General features: G+C 40.5%; 1 protein-coding gene across 1 annotated transcript in view; it reads left to right on the plus strand.

Annotated features, from left to right (window-relative positions):
- The window catches only part of OCA2 (OCA2 melanosomal transmembrane protein), a 191,095-nt gene that overhangs the window by 120,400 nt on the left and 57,664 nt on the right, over positions 1-13,031 (plus strand). The window contains exon 21 of the mRNA XM_074860952.1: positions 11,098-11,191. Within this exon, the coding sequence (XP_074717053.1) occupies positions 11,098-11,191 (94 nt within the window). The remainder of the gene's footprint in view (positions 1-11,097; positions 11,192-13,031) is intronic.

Here is a 13,031-nt window from a genome sequence, read left to right on the forward strand (position 1 = left end):
TTTCCTTAAAAAAAATCAAGTTGTAGTATGGTTGTCCGAATTTTCATTTCAGCTTCTTTGTTTGTACTGGTGGGATAATCAGATTCATAAGGACTTGCTTTGTGTACAGAAAAAAATAAATATGGAAAAAATGTGGAGGCATAATTAATGGATCTTGAGACTAAAATTTTCACTTTATCTGTGTTTCAGATTTGACAACATTAAAATTTATAACTGACTGATTCTTTAACAGGATGTAAAAAGTGGAAGCTGTAGATCAATATTTAAAAAAGGTAATTAAAATAGTAATATATCTGAGCTAGCATTACAAAGAGTTCTAGGAAATAAACTGTTTTATGAATTGAAATAATGAAAACAGATAAGGAAAATTATTTCCTAGCAGAAAATCTAAGCATTTGCAAGAGTTTCTAAGTATCTATGTAGACAAATTAGGATATTTGCTTATCCTAAAATATAAACACAATGCATCTGCAGTTTTAAGAACTAAACCTAAATATTTTCAGTTATTTTAAGATGGAAATATTTTAAGGTGCGAAATATTCATGTGTTTAAATATTCTGAACGCATTGATGCTTTTCATCAGCCTTCAACACCAGCATTGTGGAGGAGATTTCTCTCTTACTAAAAAATCCAGAAATTACAAAAATTACATTAGTCTATTATTTGAAGCACCTTACCCTGAAAATATCTTTTCAGTGCAGCACCATTGTTGGTCAAATTCTTCTTTGCTCTAGACAAGAGTAAATCTGTTATAACACCACCATCAAAAATGTCAGTACTATGTGGAATTAATGTACAGAGGTTGCTATACAGAAATCTCTGCAAAGAGCTCAGAACACAGCAAGTATTTTATGCTACAGAGGATGCTGTAGAAAGATAATTGCCTCTATGAAACAGTGGAATGAGTTTCTCAGGGCACTTAGCTCATCATATGTTGATTACTTTTACTGTTTCTGTCTTGGTGAAATTCTGTTTGTGTTAAACTAAAATAAAGCATTGGAGCTGCACAAAGACAAAGGAGTCTTCAGAGTATCTTCCAATTGCTTGTTTCGTATCATTTGTCCTGAATGAAAAGATCATGAACTGCCCCAAAACAAGATAGAGACTTCCTTGATGAACTGTAATCCCAAGGCTTTTCCCTTCTCTTTAAGCATTGTAAAGTGAATATCCATCTCCCTAATGAAATAGATGTTTATATGAGTGAGGGTTTATTGCACTTCATTGCATGTGTGCCTGGCAATTGTGATAGCTATCTGCAAGTGATAGGAAAATAGATCTTGTCAATATGTAAAAAATGTACTATAGCAAAATTCTTTAGAATTATAAAATAAAATAGACTATTTCAGTTGGAAGGGATTTACAATGATCATCTGGTCTGACTGTCTGACCAGTTCAGGGCTGACCAAGTTTAAGAAAGTTATTAAGGGCATTGTCCAAATGCTTCTTAAACACTGACAGGCTTGGGGCATTGTCTGCTTCTCTAGGAAGCCTGTTACAGTGTTTGACCGCCCGCTTGGTAAAGAAATGCTTCCTAATGTCCAGCCTGAACCTCCCCTGGTTCAGATTTGAACCATTCCCACACGTCCTGTCACTGGATCCCAGGGAGAAGAGACCAGCACCTCCCTCTCCACCTCCCCTCCTCAGGGAGCTGTAGAGAGCAATGAGGTCGCCCCTCAGCCTCCTTTTCTCCAAACTAGACAAGCCCAAAGGCCTTAGTCGCTCCTCACAGGACATTCCTTCCAGCCCTTTCACCAGCTTTGTTGCCCTCCTCTGGGCACATTCAAGGACGTTTAACATCCTTCTGAAATTGTGGGGCCCAGAACTGTACACGGGACTCAAGGTGCGGCCACACCACTGCTGGATGCAGGGGGATAATCACCTCTTTTTCCTGGCTGGTTATGCTGTTTGATGCACCCCAGGGTGCCGTTTGCCCTCTTGGCTGCCAGGGCACTGCTGGCTCACACTGAGCCAGCTGCCGACCAGCACCCCTAGATTCCTTTCTGCAGGGCTGATCTCCAGCCACTCCTCTCCCAGTTTGTACTTGTGCCTGGCATTACTCTATCCTAGATACATAATCTGGTATTTTGACTTGTTAAATTTAATCCTGCTAATCATTGTCCAATGCTCCAATCTATCTGAATCTGTCTGCAAGGCATCTTGTCCCTCAAGCATGTCAACAGCCCCTCCCAGTTTGGTATCATCAGCAAACTTGCTAATGGTGCATTCAACTCCTGCATCCAGATTGTTGATAAATATATTGAACAGACCTGGCCCTAGAATTGAACCCTGAGGAACACCACTGGTGACCGGTCACCAGCCAAATGTAGCCCCATTCACCACAACACTTTAGGCTTTGCCCTTTAGCCAGTTCTTCACCCAGCGCACTGTGAACTGCTCACCCCACAGTTGGACAACTTGCCCAGAAGGATGTTGTGAGGGACAGTATCAAAAGCCTTACTAAAATCCAGAAAAACTACATCCACTGCCTTCCCTTCATCCACCAGGCAGGTGACCCTATCTCAGAAGGATATCCAATTAGTTAAACAGGACTTTCCCTTTGTGAACCCATGTTGACTGTGCCTGCTCTGAAAGGAACCCCAGAAGAGTCATTGTAGTGGGGGACTCAATTCTGAGGGGTGTCGAAGGCCCCATATGCAGACCAGACCCACATCATAGGGAAGTCTGCTGCCTCCCTGGGGCCCGCGTCAAGGACCTCACAAGAAGACTCCCCTCTCTAGTCAAACCCAAGGACTATTACCCTCTTCTGGTTTTTCAGGTAGGTAGCGACGACATTAGCAGGAGAAGTCCTAAAGCAATGAAGAGAGATTTCAGGGCCTTGGGGAAACTGATCAAGGGGTTGGAGGCACAGGTTGTGTTCTCCTCCATCCCTCCAGTTGGGGGGATGGATGAGGATGAACACCGAACACAGCAGATGAATTCGTGGCTTCAAAACTGGTGTCACCGTCAGGGCTTTGGTTTTTTCGATCATGGGTTGGTATACAGGGCACCAGACCTCTGGGCGTTAGATGGGATGCACCTGTCCCAGAAGGGGAAGAGGATCTTGGGGCAGGAGTTAGCTGGGCTCATTGACAGAGCTTTAAACTAAATTTGAAGGGGGAAGGGGGCAAAACACCATCCCATCTGAAGTGCACGTGTACCAATGCACACAGCATGGGTAACAAACAGGAGGAGCTTGAAGCCGTGATGACACAGGAAAATTATGATGTTGTGGCTATCACAGAAACATGGTGGGATGCCTCCCATGACTCGAGCGCGCCAGTTGATGGCTACAAGCTCTTTAGAAGGGATAGACAAGGTAGGAGAGGCAGTGGGGTAGCACTGTATGTTAGGGACTGTTATGATTGCCTTGAATACAAGTGCAGTGAAGACAGGGTGGAGTGTCTTTGTGTTAGAATCAGGGGGAAGGCCAACAGGGCAGATGTTGTAGTAGGAGTCTACTATAGGCCACCCACCCAGGACAGAGAGGTGGATGAAATATTCTATAGGCACTTGGGTGAAATCTCACAATCGCTTGCCCTTGTTCTTGTGGGGGACTTTAACTTCCCAGACATCTGCTGGAAATACAACACAGCAGAGCGGGACCAGTCCCGAAGATTCCTGGAATGTGTGGGAGACAACTTCCTAACACAGCTGGTGAGAGAACCGACCAGAGAAGGTGCCCTGCTGGATCTCCTCTTTGTGAACAGAGAAGGACTGGTGGATGATGTGGCGGTTGGAGGACGACTAGGGCACAGTGATCATGAAATAATAGAGTTCTCTATTCTTAGAGAGACCAGGAAAGGGCTAAGCAGGACTGACATCCTGGACTTCCAAAGGGCTGACTTTGTCTTGTTTAGGCACCAGCTTGACAGGATCCCTTGGGAGATGGTCCTGAAGGGTATAGGGGTCCAGGAAGGCTGGGCACTCTTTAAGAAGGAAGTGTTAATGGCTCAGGAGCAGGCAGTCCCCAGGTGCTCTAAGAGGAGCAGGCGGCAGAGAAGACCACCCTGGCTGAACAGGGAGCTTTGGCTGCAACTCAAGAAGAAAAGGAGAGTTTACAGCCTTTGGAAGAAGGGGCTAGCCACTCACAGTGATTACAAAGACGCTGTGAGGCTATGCAGGGCAGAAATCAGGAGGTCCAAAGCCCAGCTGGAAATTAATCTGGCTTCAGCAATCAAAGATAACAAGAAATGTTTCTATAAGTATGTCAATAGCAAAAGAAAGACCAGGGAGAGTCTCCATCCCCTGCTAGATGCTGAAGGAAACTTGGTAGCAAGTGATGAGGGGAAGGCTGAGGTCCTTAATGCCTTCTTCGCCTCAGTCTTTAATAACAAGACTAGTTGTATTGAGGGAATCCAGCCCCCTCAGCCAGATGATAGAGACTGGGAGAACGACCCCCCCGCAATCCAGGAGAGAGTCAGTGACCTGCTGCATCACATAGACACACACAAGTCTATGGGACTGGATGGGATACACCTGAGGGTGCTGAAGGAGCTGGCTGGGGTGCTCACCAAGCCGCTTTCCATCATTTACCAGCAGTCCTGGCTGACCGGGGAGGTCCTGACAGGTTGGAAATTGGCCAATGTGATGCCCATCTATAAGAAGGGTCGGAAGGATGATCCGGGAAATTATAGGCCTGTCAGCTTGACTTCAGTACCCAGGAAGCTGATGGAGCAGCTCATCCAGAGTACCATCTTACAACACATGCAGGACAACCAGGGGATCGGGCCCAGTCAGCATGGGTTTATGAAAGGCAGGTCATGCTTGACAAACCTGATTTCCTTCTACGACAGAGTGACCTGCTCATTGGATGAGGGAAAGGCTGTGGATGTAGTTTACCTTGACTTTAGCAAGGCCTTTGACACCGTTTCCCACAGCATTCTCCTGGCAAAACTGGCTGCTCGAGGCTTAAATGATCACACGCTTTGCTGGGTAACAAACTGGCTAGATGGCCGGGCCCAAAGAGTTGTGGTGAACGGAGTTAAATCCAGTTGGAGGCCGGTCACGATTGGTGTCCCCCAGGGCTCGGTTTTGGGGCCACTCTTGTTTAACACCTTTATTGATGATCTAGACGAGGGGATCGAATGCACCCTCAGTAAGTTTGCAGACGACACCAAGCTGGGTGGAAGTGTTGATCTGCTCGAGGGTAGGGAGGCTCTGCAGAGAGACCTGGACAAGCTGGAGCGATGGGCTAAGGCCAACCATAGGAGTTTCAATAAGGCCAAATGCCGGGTGCTGCACTTCAGCCACAACAACCCCCAGCAGCGCTACAGGCTTGGGGAGGAGTGGCTGGAGAGCTGCCAGTCAGAGAGGGACCTGGGGGTGTTGATTGACAGCCGGCTGAACATGAGCCAGCAGTGTGCCCAGGTGGCCAAGAAGGCCAATGGCATCCTGGCTTGTATCAGAAATAGCGTGGCCAGCAGGGACAGGGAAGTGATCTTACCCCTGTACTCAGCACTGGTGAGACCGCACCTCGATTATTGTGTTCAGTTTTGGGCCCCTCACTACAAAAAGGACATTGAATGACTCGAGCGTGTCCAGAGAAGGGCAACGAAGCTGGTGAAGGGTCTGGAGCACATGTCGTATGAGGAGCGGCTGAGGGAACGGGGGTTGTTTAGTATAGAGAAGAGGAGGCTGAGGGGAGACCTCATCGCCCTCTACAACTACCTGAAAGGAGGTTGCAGAGAGCTGGGGATGAGTCTCTTTAACCAAGTAATAAGCGATAGGACAAGAGGGAATGGCCTCAAGTTGCACCAGGGTAGGTTTAGACTAGATGTCAGGAAGTATTTCTTTACAGAACGGGTTATTAGGCAGTGTAATGGATTGCCCAGGGAGGTGGTGGAGTCCCCATCCCTGGAGGTGTTTAAGAGTAGGGTTGACATAGCGCTGAGAGATATGGTGTAGATGGGAACTGTCAGTGCTAGGTTAACAGTTTGACTAGATGATCTTCAAGGTCCTTTCCAACCTAGATGATTCTGTGATTCTGTGATTCTGTGATGATTGCATTATTCTTTAAATACCTTTCAACAGTACTCAGCATAATCTTCTCCATAATTTTTCCAGGAACTGAGTGTAGACTAACAGGTCTGTAGTTTCCTGGGTATTCCCTCACACCCTTTTTGTGGATTGGAATGGCACTGGCCAGCTTCCAGTCAGCAGGGACCTCCCCAGACTCCCAAGACCTTTGGTAGATGATCGAGAGGCGACCTGCCATAACATTCGCTAGATCCTTTAGTACTCTGGGATGAATCTCATCAAGCCCCATGGACTTGTGAACATTCAGCTGATACAACTGGTTCCTTAAAATTTCAGTGCCCAAATTTTGAGTTTGAGACATACTTTGTGGGAAACTCCATTAACTCTGACTGTATGTAAAAAACTACGTTGCCAGCAACAAATCTAATATATATAGATACATATTGTAGTTGCTTAAAAAACACCCACAAAATGTTCTGTGTATAAACAATTCTTAAACCAGGAGCTTAGTTATTAAGTCTCACACATTTTAATTCTTGAATGGCAAGAGCTTTTTTCATGTTGGATATCCAGCTTTCTTTGTCCGAAGAATAAATGTGGTGAATCATGCAGTGATGCTCCATGTGTCGTTCTATTAATCCTCCGATATTTCTTCTCCTTTTTCAACAGGCTAAACTCACAATGACATTCCTTGACAGGCAGACTTACTCATTTTTAGGGCCGGCATTTTCCTAGTATTGTCATTTAAATGGCCATGGATTTCTGCTCTTAGAATGTTAGGTGACATGATTTTATTACTACTATGCTCTTAAGTTTAATTGACATGTTTTATCAACTGTATATGCTGGAGCCATCTGTTTATATTTTTCTTTTATTAACAGAACTAAAAATATAGCTGTAGTAAATCCCCATTTTAGCTGAGTTTAAATACTGTTTCCTCAATATAGGGTAACAAACAATTTCCATTAACAACCTGGCTGGCAAGGTGACTTAGTCTCTAACAGGTATTTGTTAGAAACCAGATAATTTTTGGCCCACTATTGCCTCTAAAACTATCAGAGGCTTTGCATTTGCAGTACTGAATGTCTCGTATGTATCTTATGTTCTTAGTGCCAGTTTTATTTTTGGATCTTCTTTGCCTTCTGCCCTACCGGGGTTTTCTATGTCCTGCATTTCATTGCTTGATAAAAGAGTAAGACTGGGCCATAGCCGTCTGCAGAGACAGATAAATCATCAACAATTTGGGGAACTACAAATTGTTTTCTATTAATGCATAGTCTCGGCAGTTTTCACAGATGTCTTTACCAGTTCTTAGCAAAGTGTGTGCTGTGAAATCCCATAGCGTAGAGCAGCAATGAATCTCTGAAATAAAGATGTGAATTGCTGTTTCATTGTAATTTTGCACAAATGGACAAAATGGGCAATATGACCTGATGCCTTCTATTGTGCTGCACACATATAGGACAAACTTATCTAAGTTACTCTTCTTGTACAATGGGGGTGTATGATTATTTGTACAAGTGTTATATTTGGGAAGCAAAAGTAGCTGAGAGGGCTTCACTCTCTTATGAGTCTCCTGCCATCCCAGGAAGAGACAGTCACTAATAGAGCAGGACCAGTGCCCCTTCTCTTTGGTCTCCCCTCCACCTACCCAGTGTCCATCTAGTAAACCTAAATCATCATTTCTATTTCAGAAGAAGGTCTTCATAAGTTCAAAAGAGGTCTTCCTTCTTCACCGTCTTGACTGGTGGAATGTCATGCTCATGAGAAGGTTTTGTCGTAAAAATAAGTTAAAGGTCTTGCTTCAACTTCTTTGGTAAATTTAGAGTCTTGGGAAAGAGGCTGCGACAGCAAGGTGTGAAAATGTTAACTCTTTGATCGTGGTTTTGCTTACAAAGAAAGCAGTCTATGTACCAAAGTAAATACGAAAGCAAAATGTTCAAGAGTCTTCATTCCAATTCTGTACAAACAGGACTGAAAGGAACAAGGCTTGAGAGGTGTCAAGTGGACAACAGAATTGAGATGGGCAAACACCACCAGTCTCTTTTAACAAAAAGGAACTGCATACCACAACATAAATGCAAGGATCATTATGAGAAAGCTAACAATAATTTATGAAATTTAGCTTAGTAGTAATTGGTGTAAATAATTGTGGTTTAAAATCTCTCAGTTTTTTTCTTTTTCAAAGCCTTCATTTAAAGTAAAAACAGAACTTTCTTTTTGATTGTTTCATTTGGCTTACTTTTTCAGCATGTTAGAGAGCTGAGAGGGATAAGAAGAAATATACTGTCTTGCAGAATCATGCTTCTTGAGTCTGAATTAATTTCTAATATTATTAATTGTTAATAGATGATATTTTCTAGGGAAGGTGGATAATTTATAACTAATAAAATCCCATTCCATTTTTAAAAGCTTGCAATACTGATTTAAGATTAAAAACAGTGTGAAAGATGAAAATATACACATTTCCATTTTCATTCTTTTTATATTTGTAACAGAGCCTATGTACTTCCACAGTATATGTTATAAACAAACATTTTCTTCACAAGGGTCGATTTTGATTAGGTTAGTTATATAGACAAATGTGGCAATACCTGTAGACACTAACGTTGTTCTTCGTGCAGCAGCTTACATCCTATATATAATACACATAACACCCCATACAGAATCAAGATTAATGGCTATTTCCTTTATCAAGTCTGTGAGGACACTCTCCTTTTTCCAGGTACAATCATTATTTTTTACAGTTGCATTTTTCTGTTTTAATACCTGGAGGCAGATAGTCTTGAAACGAGTTGGTGAGGGCATTTGGCTTTACTCTGTTGAGCTACATCACTCATTTTAACGATATCTTGCCAGTCAAACAGCAATGTAGGGTGCTTCAATATCGAACTTTCCACCAAAATTAACAAGTTTTCAAGAAACTAGTCAAACAGAGATTTATCCTGGTAAGACTGTTGAAATAAAGGGTATAAGAAATCAAAGCTATTTTCCTGATAAGACATTATTTTTCTCCTTCTAATATTGATAAGGGTTTTGTTCACATAATCTGAAGAGGGAATAATGAAGGAAACATGAGGCTTCATAGGCTTTAACTTTTGCTTTTTTGTTTGTTGAGGGGCAGCACTTTGTAAAACTATGAGAAGTTAAATCAATATGACAAAGATATTTGTAGAAAATGTATCACAGCCAACTCTACTCCAGTTTGCAAAGTATCCTAGCTTGGAATGCTTTTGGTGATACTGTAAATGCTTACGGCTTGAATCAGAAGAAGTTGTAGAAAGAATTCAGTTTTTCAGAAACATTGAAAACTATACTAAAATGTTTACTTCTAACCCTTTTATATTTTGCATTTCTTTTTTTAATGTTCAGGTTAATTATAACAGTAGAGAAGCTGAGGTTCATCTTTGATTTCAAATATATTTCATATTTGAAATAAATATAACTGCAGTTTGAATTGCATATCATGTCTAGCAGTGACGGCTTGAGAGAAACAAAATTTGAGAGGAGAAATAAAATCTTCCATGACTGTTTCATGGAAAAAAACAGACAAGATGTTGGGCATGCTGACTCTTCTTTAAGCCTTCAAATAGAAATAGACATCAAATAGAAATAGTCATCTTCAGGCAATGTATAATTCAAGAATAATTGTTTAGACATTAACTTATCTCGGTTAATCGATCAGAAGGTTTAAGAGGGATGATTAGCACCACTGGCAGGAGGGATGGGGAAAGGGTTGTAATTCTTCATAAAGCCTGTATATTACTCCATACCAAAAGAACACACACAGTCAGTAAAGGCGAGCATCATTCAGTCATCAAAGTGAAAACATTTTTCAGGAATCTGTTCCATCTCTGAGCTCATACCCTTTGAGTGGGAACTATGACATACATTTGAATGACAAATTGAAGGATTAAAAGTCATAACTATTCACTACTGAAAATCCTGGACTCTGAGAAAGCATTATTTTTAAGGTATACCACAGTTATTTCCACAAATCCCTTCCTGCTTGATCTCTTGCTGTTCCACATTTGCTTATTCTTTCTCTCTCCCTTTTGGTCCCGTAAACCGCTGCACACGTTAAAAACAGGTTAATAACATTATCACCTCTCCCCTTGCTAATGACCTCCTCTCTACAGGCACTGATTACACCTTTCTTTCAAACCAAGTGGTTATACAATTAAGGTGAACTCAAACCAGTTTTTCCCAACTAAGGTGACAGTTGTTTAGCTTTGAAAGATGTTACTGACTGAGATCTGGTGCTATTAGAAAGCCTGTCAGCTGTATTTTTGGGCTCTATAGCAATTGCCTAATGAAGTCTGTAATGTCTCCCTACAAACCTCATTTAACTTTTCAGGGATTTTATTTTATTTTATTTTATTTTATTTTATTTTATTTTATTTTATTTTATTTTATTTTATTTTATTTTATTTGCTAAAGTGATCAAATGAAATTCACAAGACTTGCAAATATTTCCCAGTGAACTAAATCTACATTCTCTGGTAAATATAATGTTAGAATAAAAAGTAAAATAACTCAGCTCTTCTTATGAATTCAGAAGCCTGCCACATTGATCTTTCTCAATTTTTCCCTAACAGATCAAATACTTTTGATTATAACAAGGATTCAGGAATTTTTTAGTTACTGACACATGATCTACAGCCATCTTGATTGTGAAGGTCTGCGCATCTCTTACAGCTGTCTCCAGCAAGAAGAGGCGATACAGCTCTGTCCTTTAGGTTTTAAGAAATGGAAAGGGAATTGATTTATAGTCACTGTCAGTTCCCTGTTGAACTAGAAGGATCTAATGGGAGGCATTCATAACCGTAAGAGAGCCTCAGTTTTGTTAGCAGTACCTGTGTCAGGCTTGGCCTAACATTGCCAATACCTTCCATTTGGCTTGTGGATCTAGCACAGTCAGTGGGGAAAAGTGAGCACAGATCAAGAATATGGTACAAAGATACTAATTAAAAAAGAAAAAACAAAAAAAGAAAAAACTGCAAGGTATTCTTTGCACTTGCTGGTGGTTTAAGTTTTTTACATAAACGAATTTTATTTATATTGTGTTGATGGTCGGATAATGTCTCCAGAATCTCTCTCTCTTTTCTTCTTAAACCACAGATTCCTGTGCTTCTCAACCTGAGTAAAGATCCTGATGTTAACTTGCCTATGAAACCATTAATCTTCTCGTTGGCCATGGGTGCGTGCCTTGGAGGTAAGAGTTTATGTGAGAAAGCGGACATAAGGTAATAGCTATGCAATTATGGCATGTATAAACTGGCACAATAGGTTCAGTGATTTTATTATGCAAAGCATAGGGAGGGCCTGATCCAGCTCCTTTTGACTTCAAAGGATCCTGTATAAGGATCCCAGTCACTGTTTGCTGCTACAATAGGATTTTTGCAATCCCTGTTTGAAGGCTGTATCTGCATAAAGTACAAACGCACAAAGAAGCAGTCCAGATGGTGCTTATAGGGTTCTGATCTTTTGTGAGAGAAAATACAAAGATGCATTTAGCTTTCAGAACAGGGACCCATCATTGTTCATTGAAAAGATGCAGAAAATATATAATAGCTGAGAGGCTTGATTCAAAGTCTACTGAAGTCACTGGGAGGTTTTCTGGCTTACAGAAACAGCTTGAGTATCCATTTGCTGACCTCTCTAGCACTCCTCACATGAAGAAGAGCCTTTTTGAAGTCTTTGGGAACTGTACCTCTAATAATGAAAGCTGATAGCCATTCTTCTAGTGCCTACCTTGGTGCTAACTGGGATTTCTTGTATTGTCAGTACATTTGCACAAAACAAGCAGATGGTTTCATTACTTTTTTTTTTTATTATTATTTAAAAATGTACCATGTATGTACTGTAGGCCCAGGATTTTCTCTCTGTTTGTTATAACAATAAAGGAGAATAGCCATCCGATAGTTTTTAAATTAATGTTTATACTTGATTACTTTTTCTTTTTATATTCTGCAAATGGCTTATGAAGGTGTTACAACACAAGTTTTCCAAATAGCAAATGTACTAAGTGCAATTAAAATATGTAAGTTTTTAATGAGAAATAAAGTTAATATTATATTTTTACTACTGAGAATTTTAATGGTAATTACATTATATTGGGCTGTGTTTTAATCCCTAAATATTTAGGTAGTTAGCTTAAATAAAGTGGATAAAATGGTGTTCTGCCACATATCCACCCCTTCTTCCTCTCCATGCCCCTCCAAATAGTTTCCTTGACTTAAAGATTAAACTACAACCAGTTTTGTGTGTAATACAAGTTCTGGTTTGTTTATTTAGCTAAGTGATTGCTAATACAAGTGATTTTAATACCTAACAAAGATTATAATTATGTAATTTACAGATTGAATTTTAAGAGCATGTTGCAAAGGCAGGAAAATTTATAACAAACAACAGTTATTCATTTGAGGAATATCTTTTTGTACTCATCATTATATTGTAATTTTAAGGTGTTCCTCTTTAAAACCAGTGATTTGAATAATCAGCATATCTTTATATAGATGTTTGCCACAAAAATATAATCTTTCTTCACAATTTCCTGATCACTGAACATACTCTGATTTAATTAAATTTTCAGATTAAAAATCCCCAAAACATAAGGAATACAAAGTTGGCCAGATTATGCTGACATAATCTGAGTGGGAGACACTTCACCAGCCTTGGAGCCTTTACAAGTCTCAGATGATTTTCCTAAATTATCAGTTATCATTTTAACCCAATTTCCTTTATTTTGATTTATTGAAGGGCTGCAGGGATTTTAACAGAGACTTCTGTGTGTATGCAGTATGAGACAAAAGTAAAAATATAAACAGTACCATGGGAATTATTTGAATTAAAGGCACTAGAGATCCATAGGAAGTGTCCAGGTATTCAGATAGGCTTCATACAAATATTTCGATAAAAAGTTAGATCATTATCATTATTAGCAAAAGCTTAAACTCTCCAGACTGTGCTCTATTAGGATAAAGATGAGCATATGCTGAGTTTTACTGGCAAGGTCTCATAGGAGTGTTAGCCTGAAAATTGATATGCTTCTG

Source organism: Strix uralensis, chromosome 2, assembly GCF_047716275.1.
Source record: "Strix uralensis isolate ZFMK-TIS-50842 chromosome 2, bStrUra1, whole genome shotgun sequence".
In the NCBI taxonomy this organism is placed as follows: Eukaryota; Metazoa; Chordata; class Aves; order Strigiformes; family Strigidae; genus Strix; species Strix uralensis.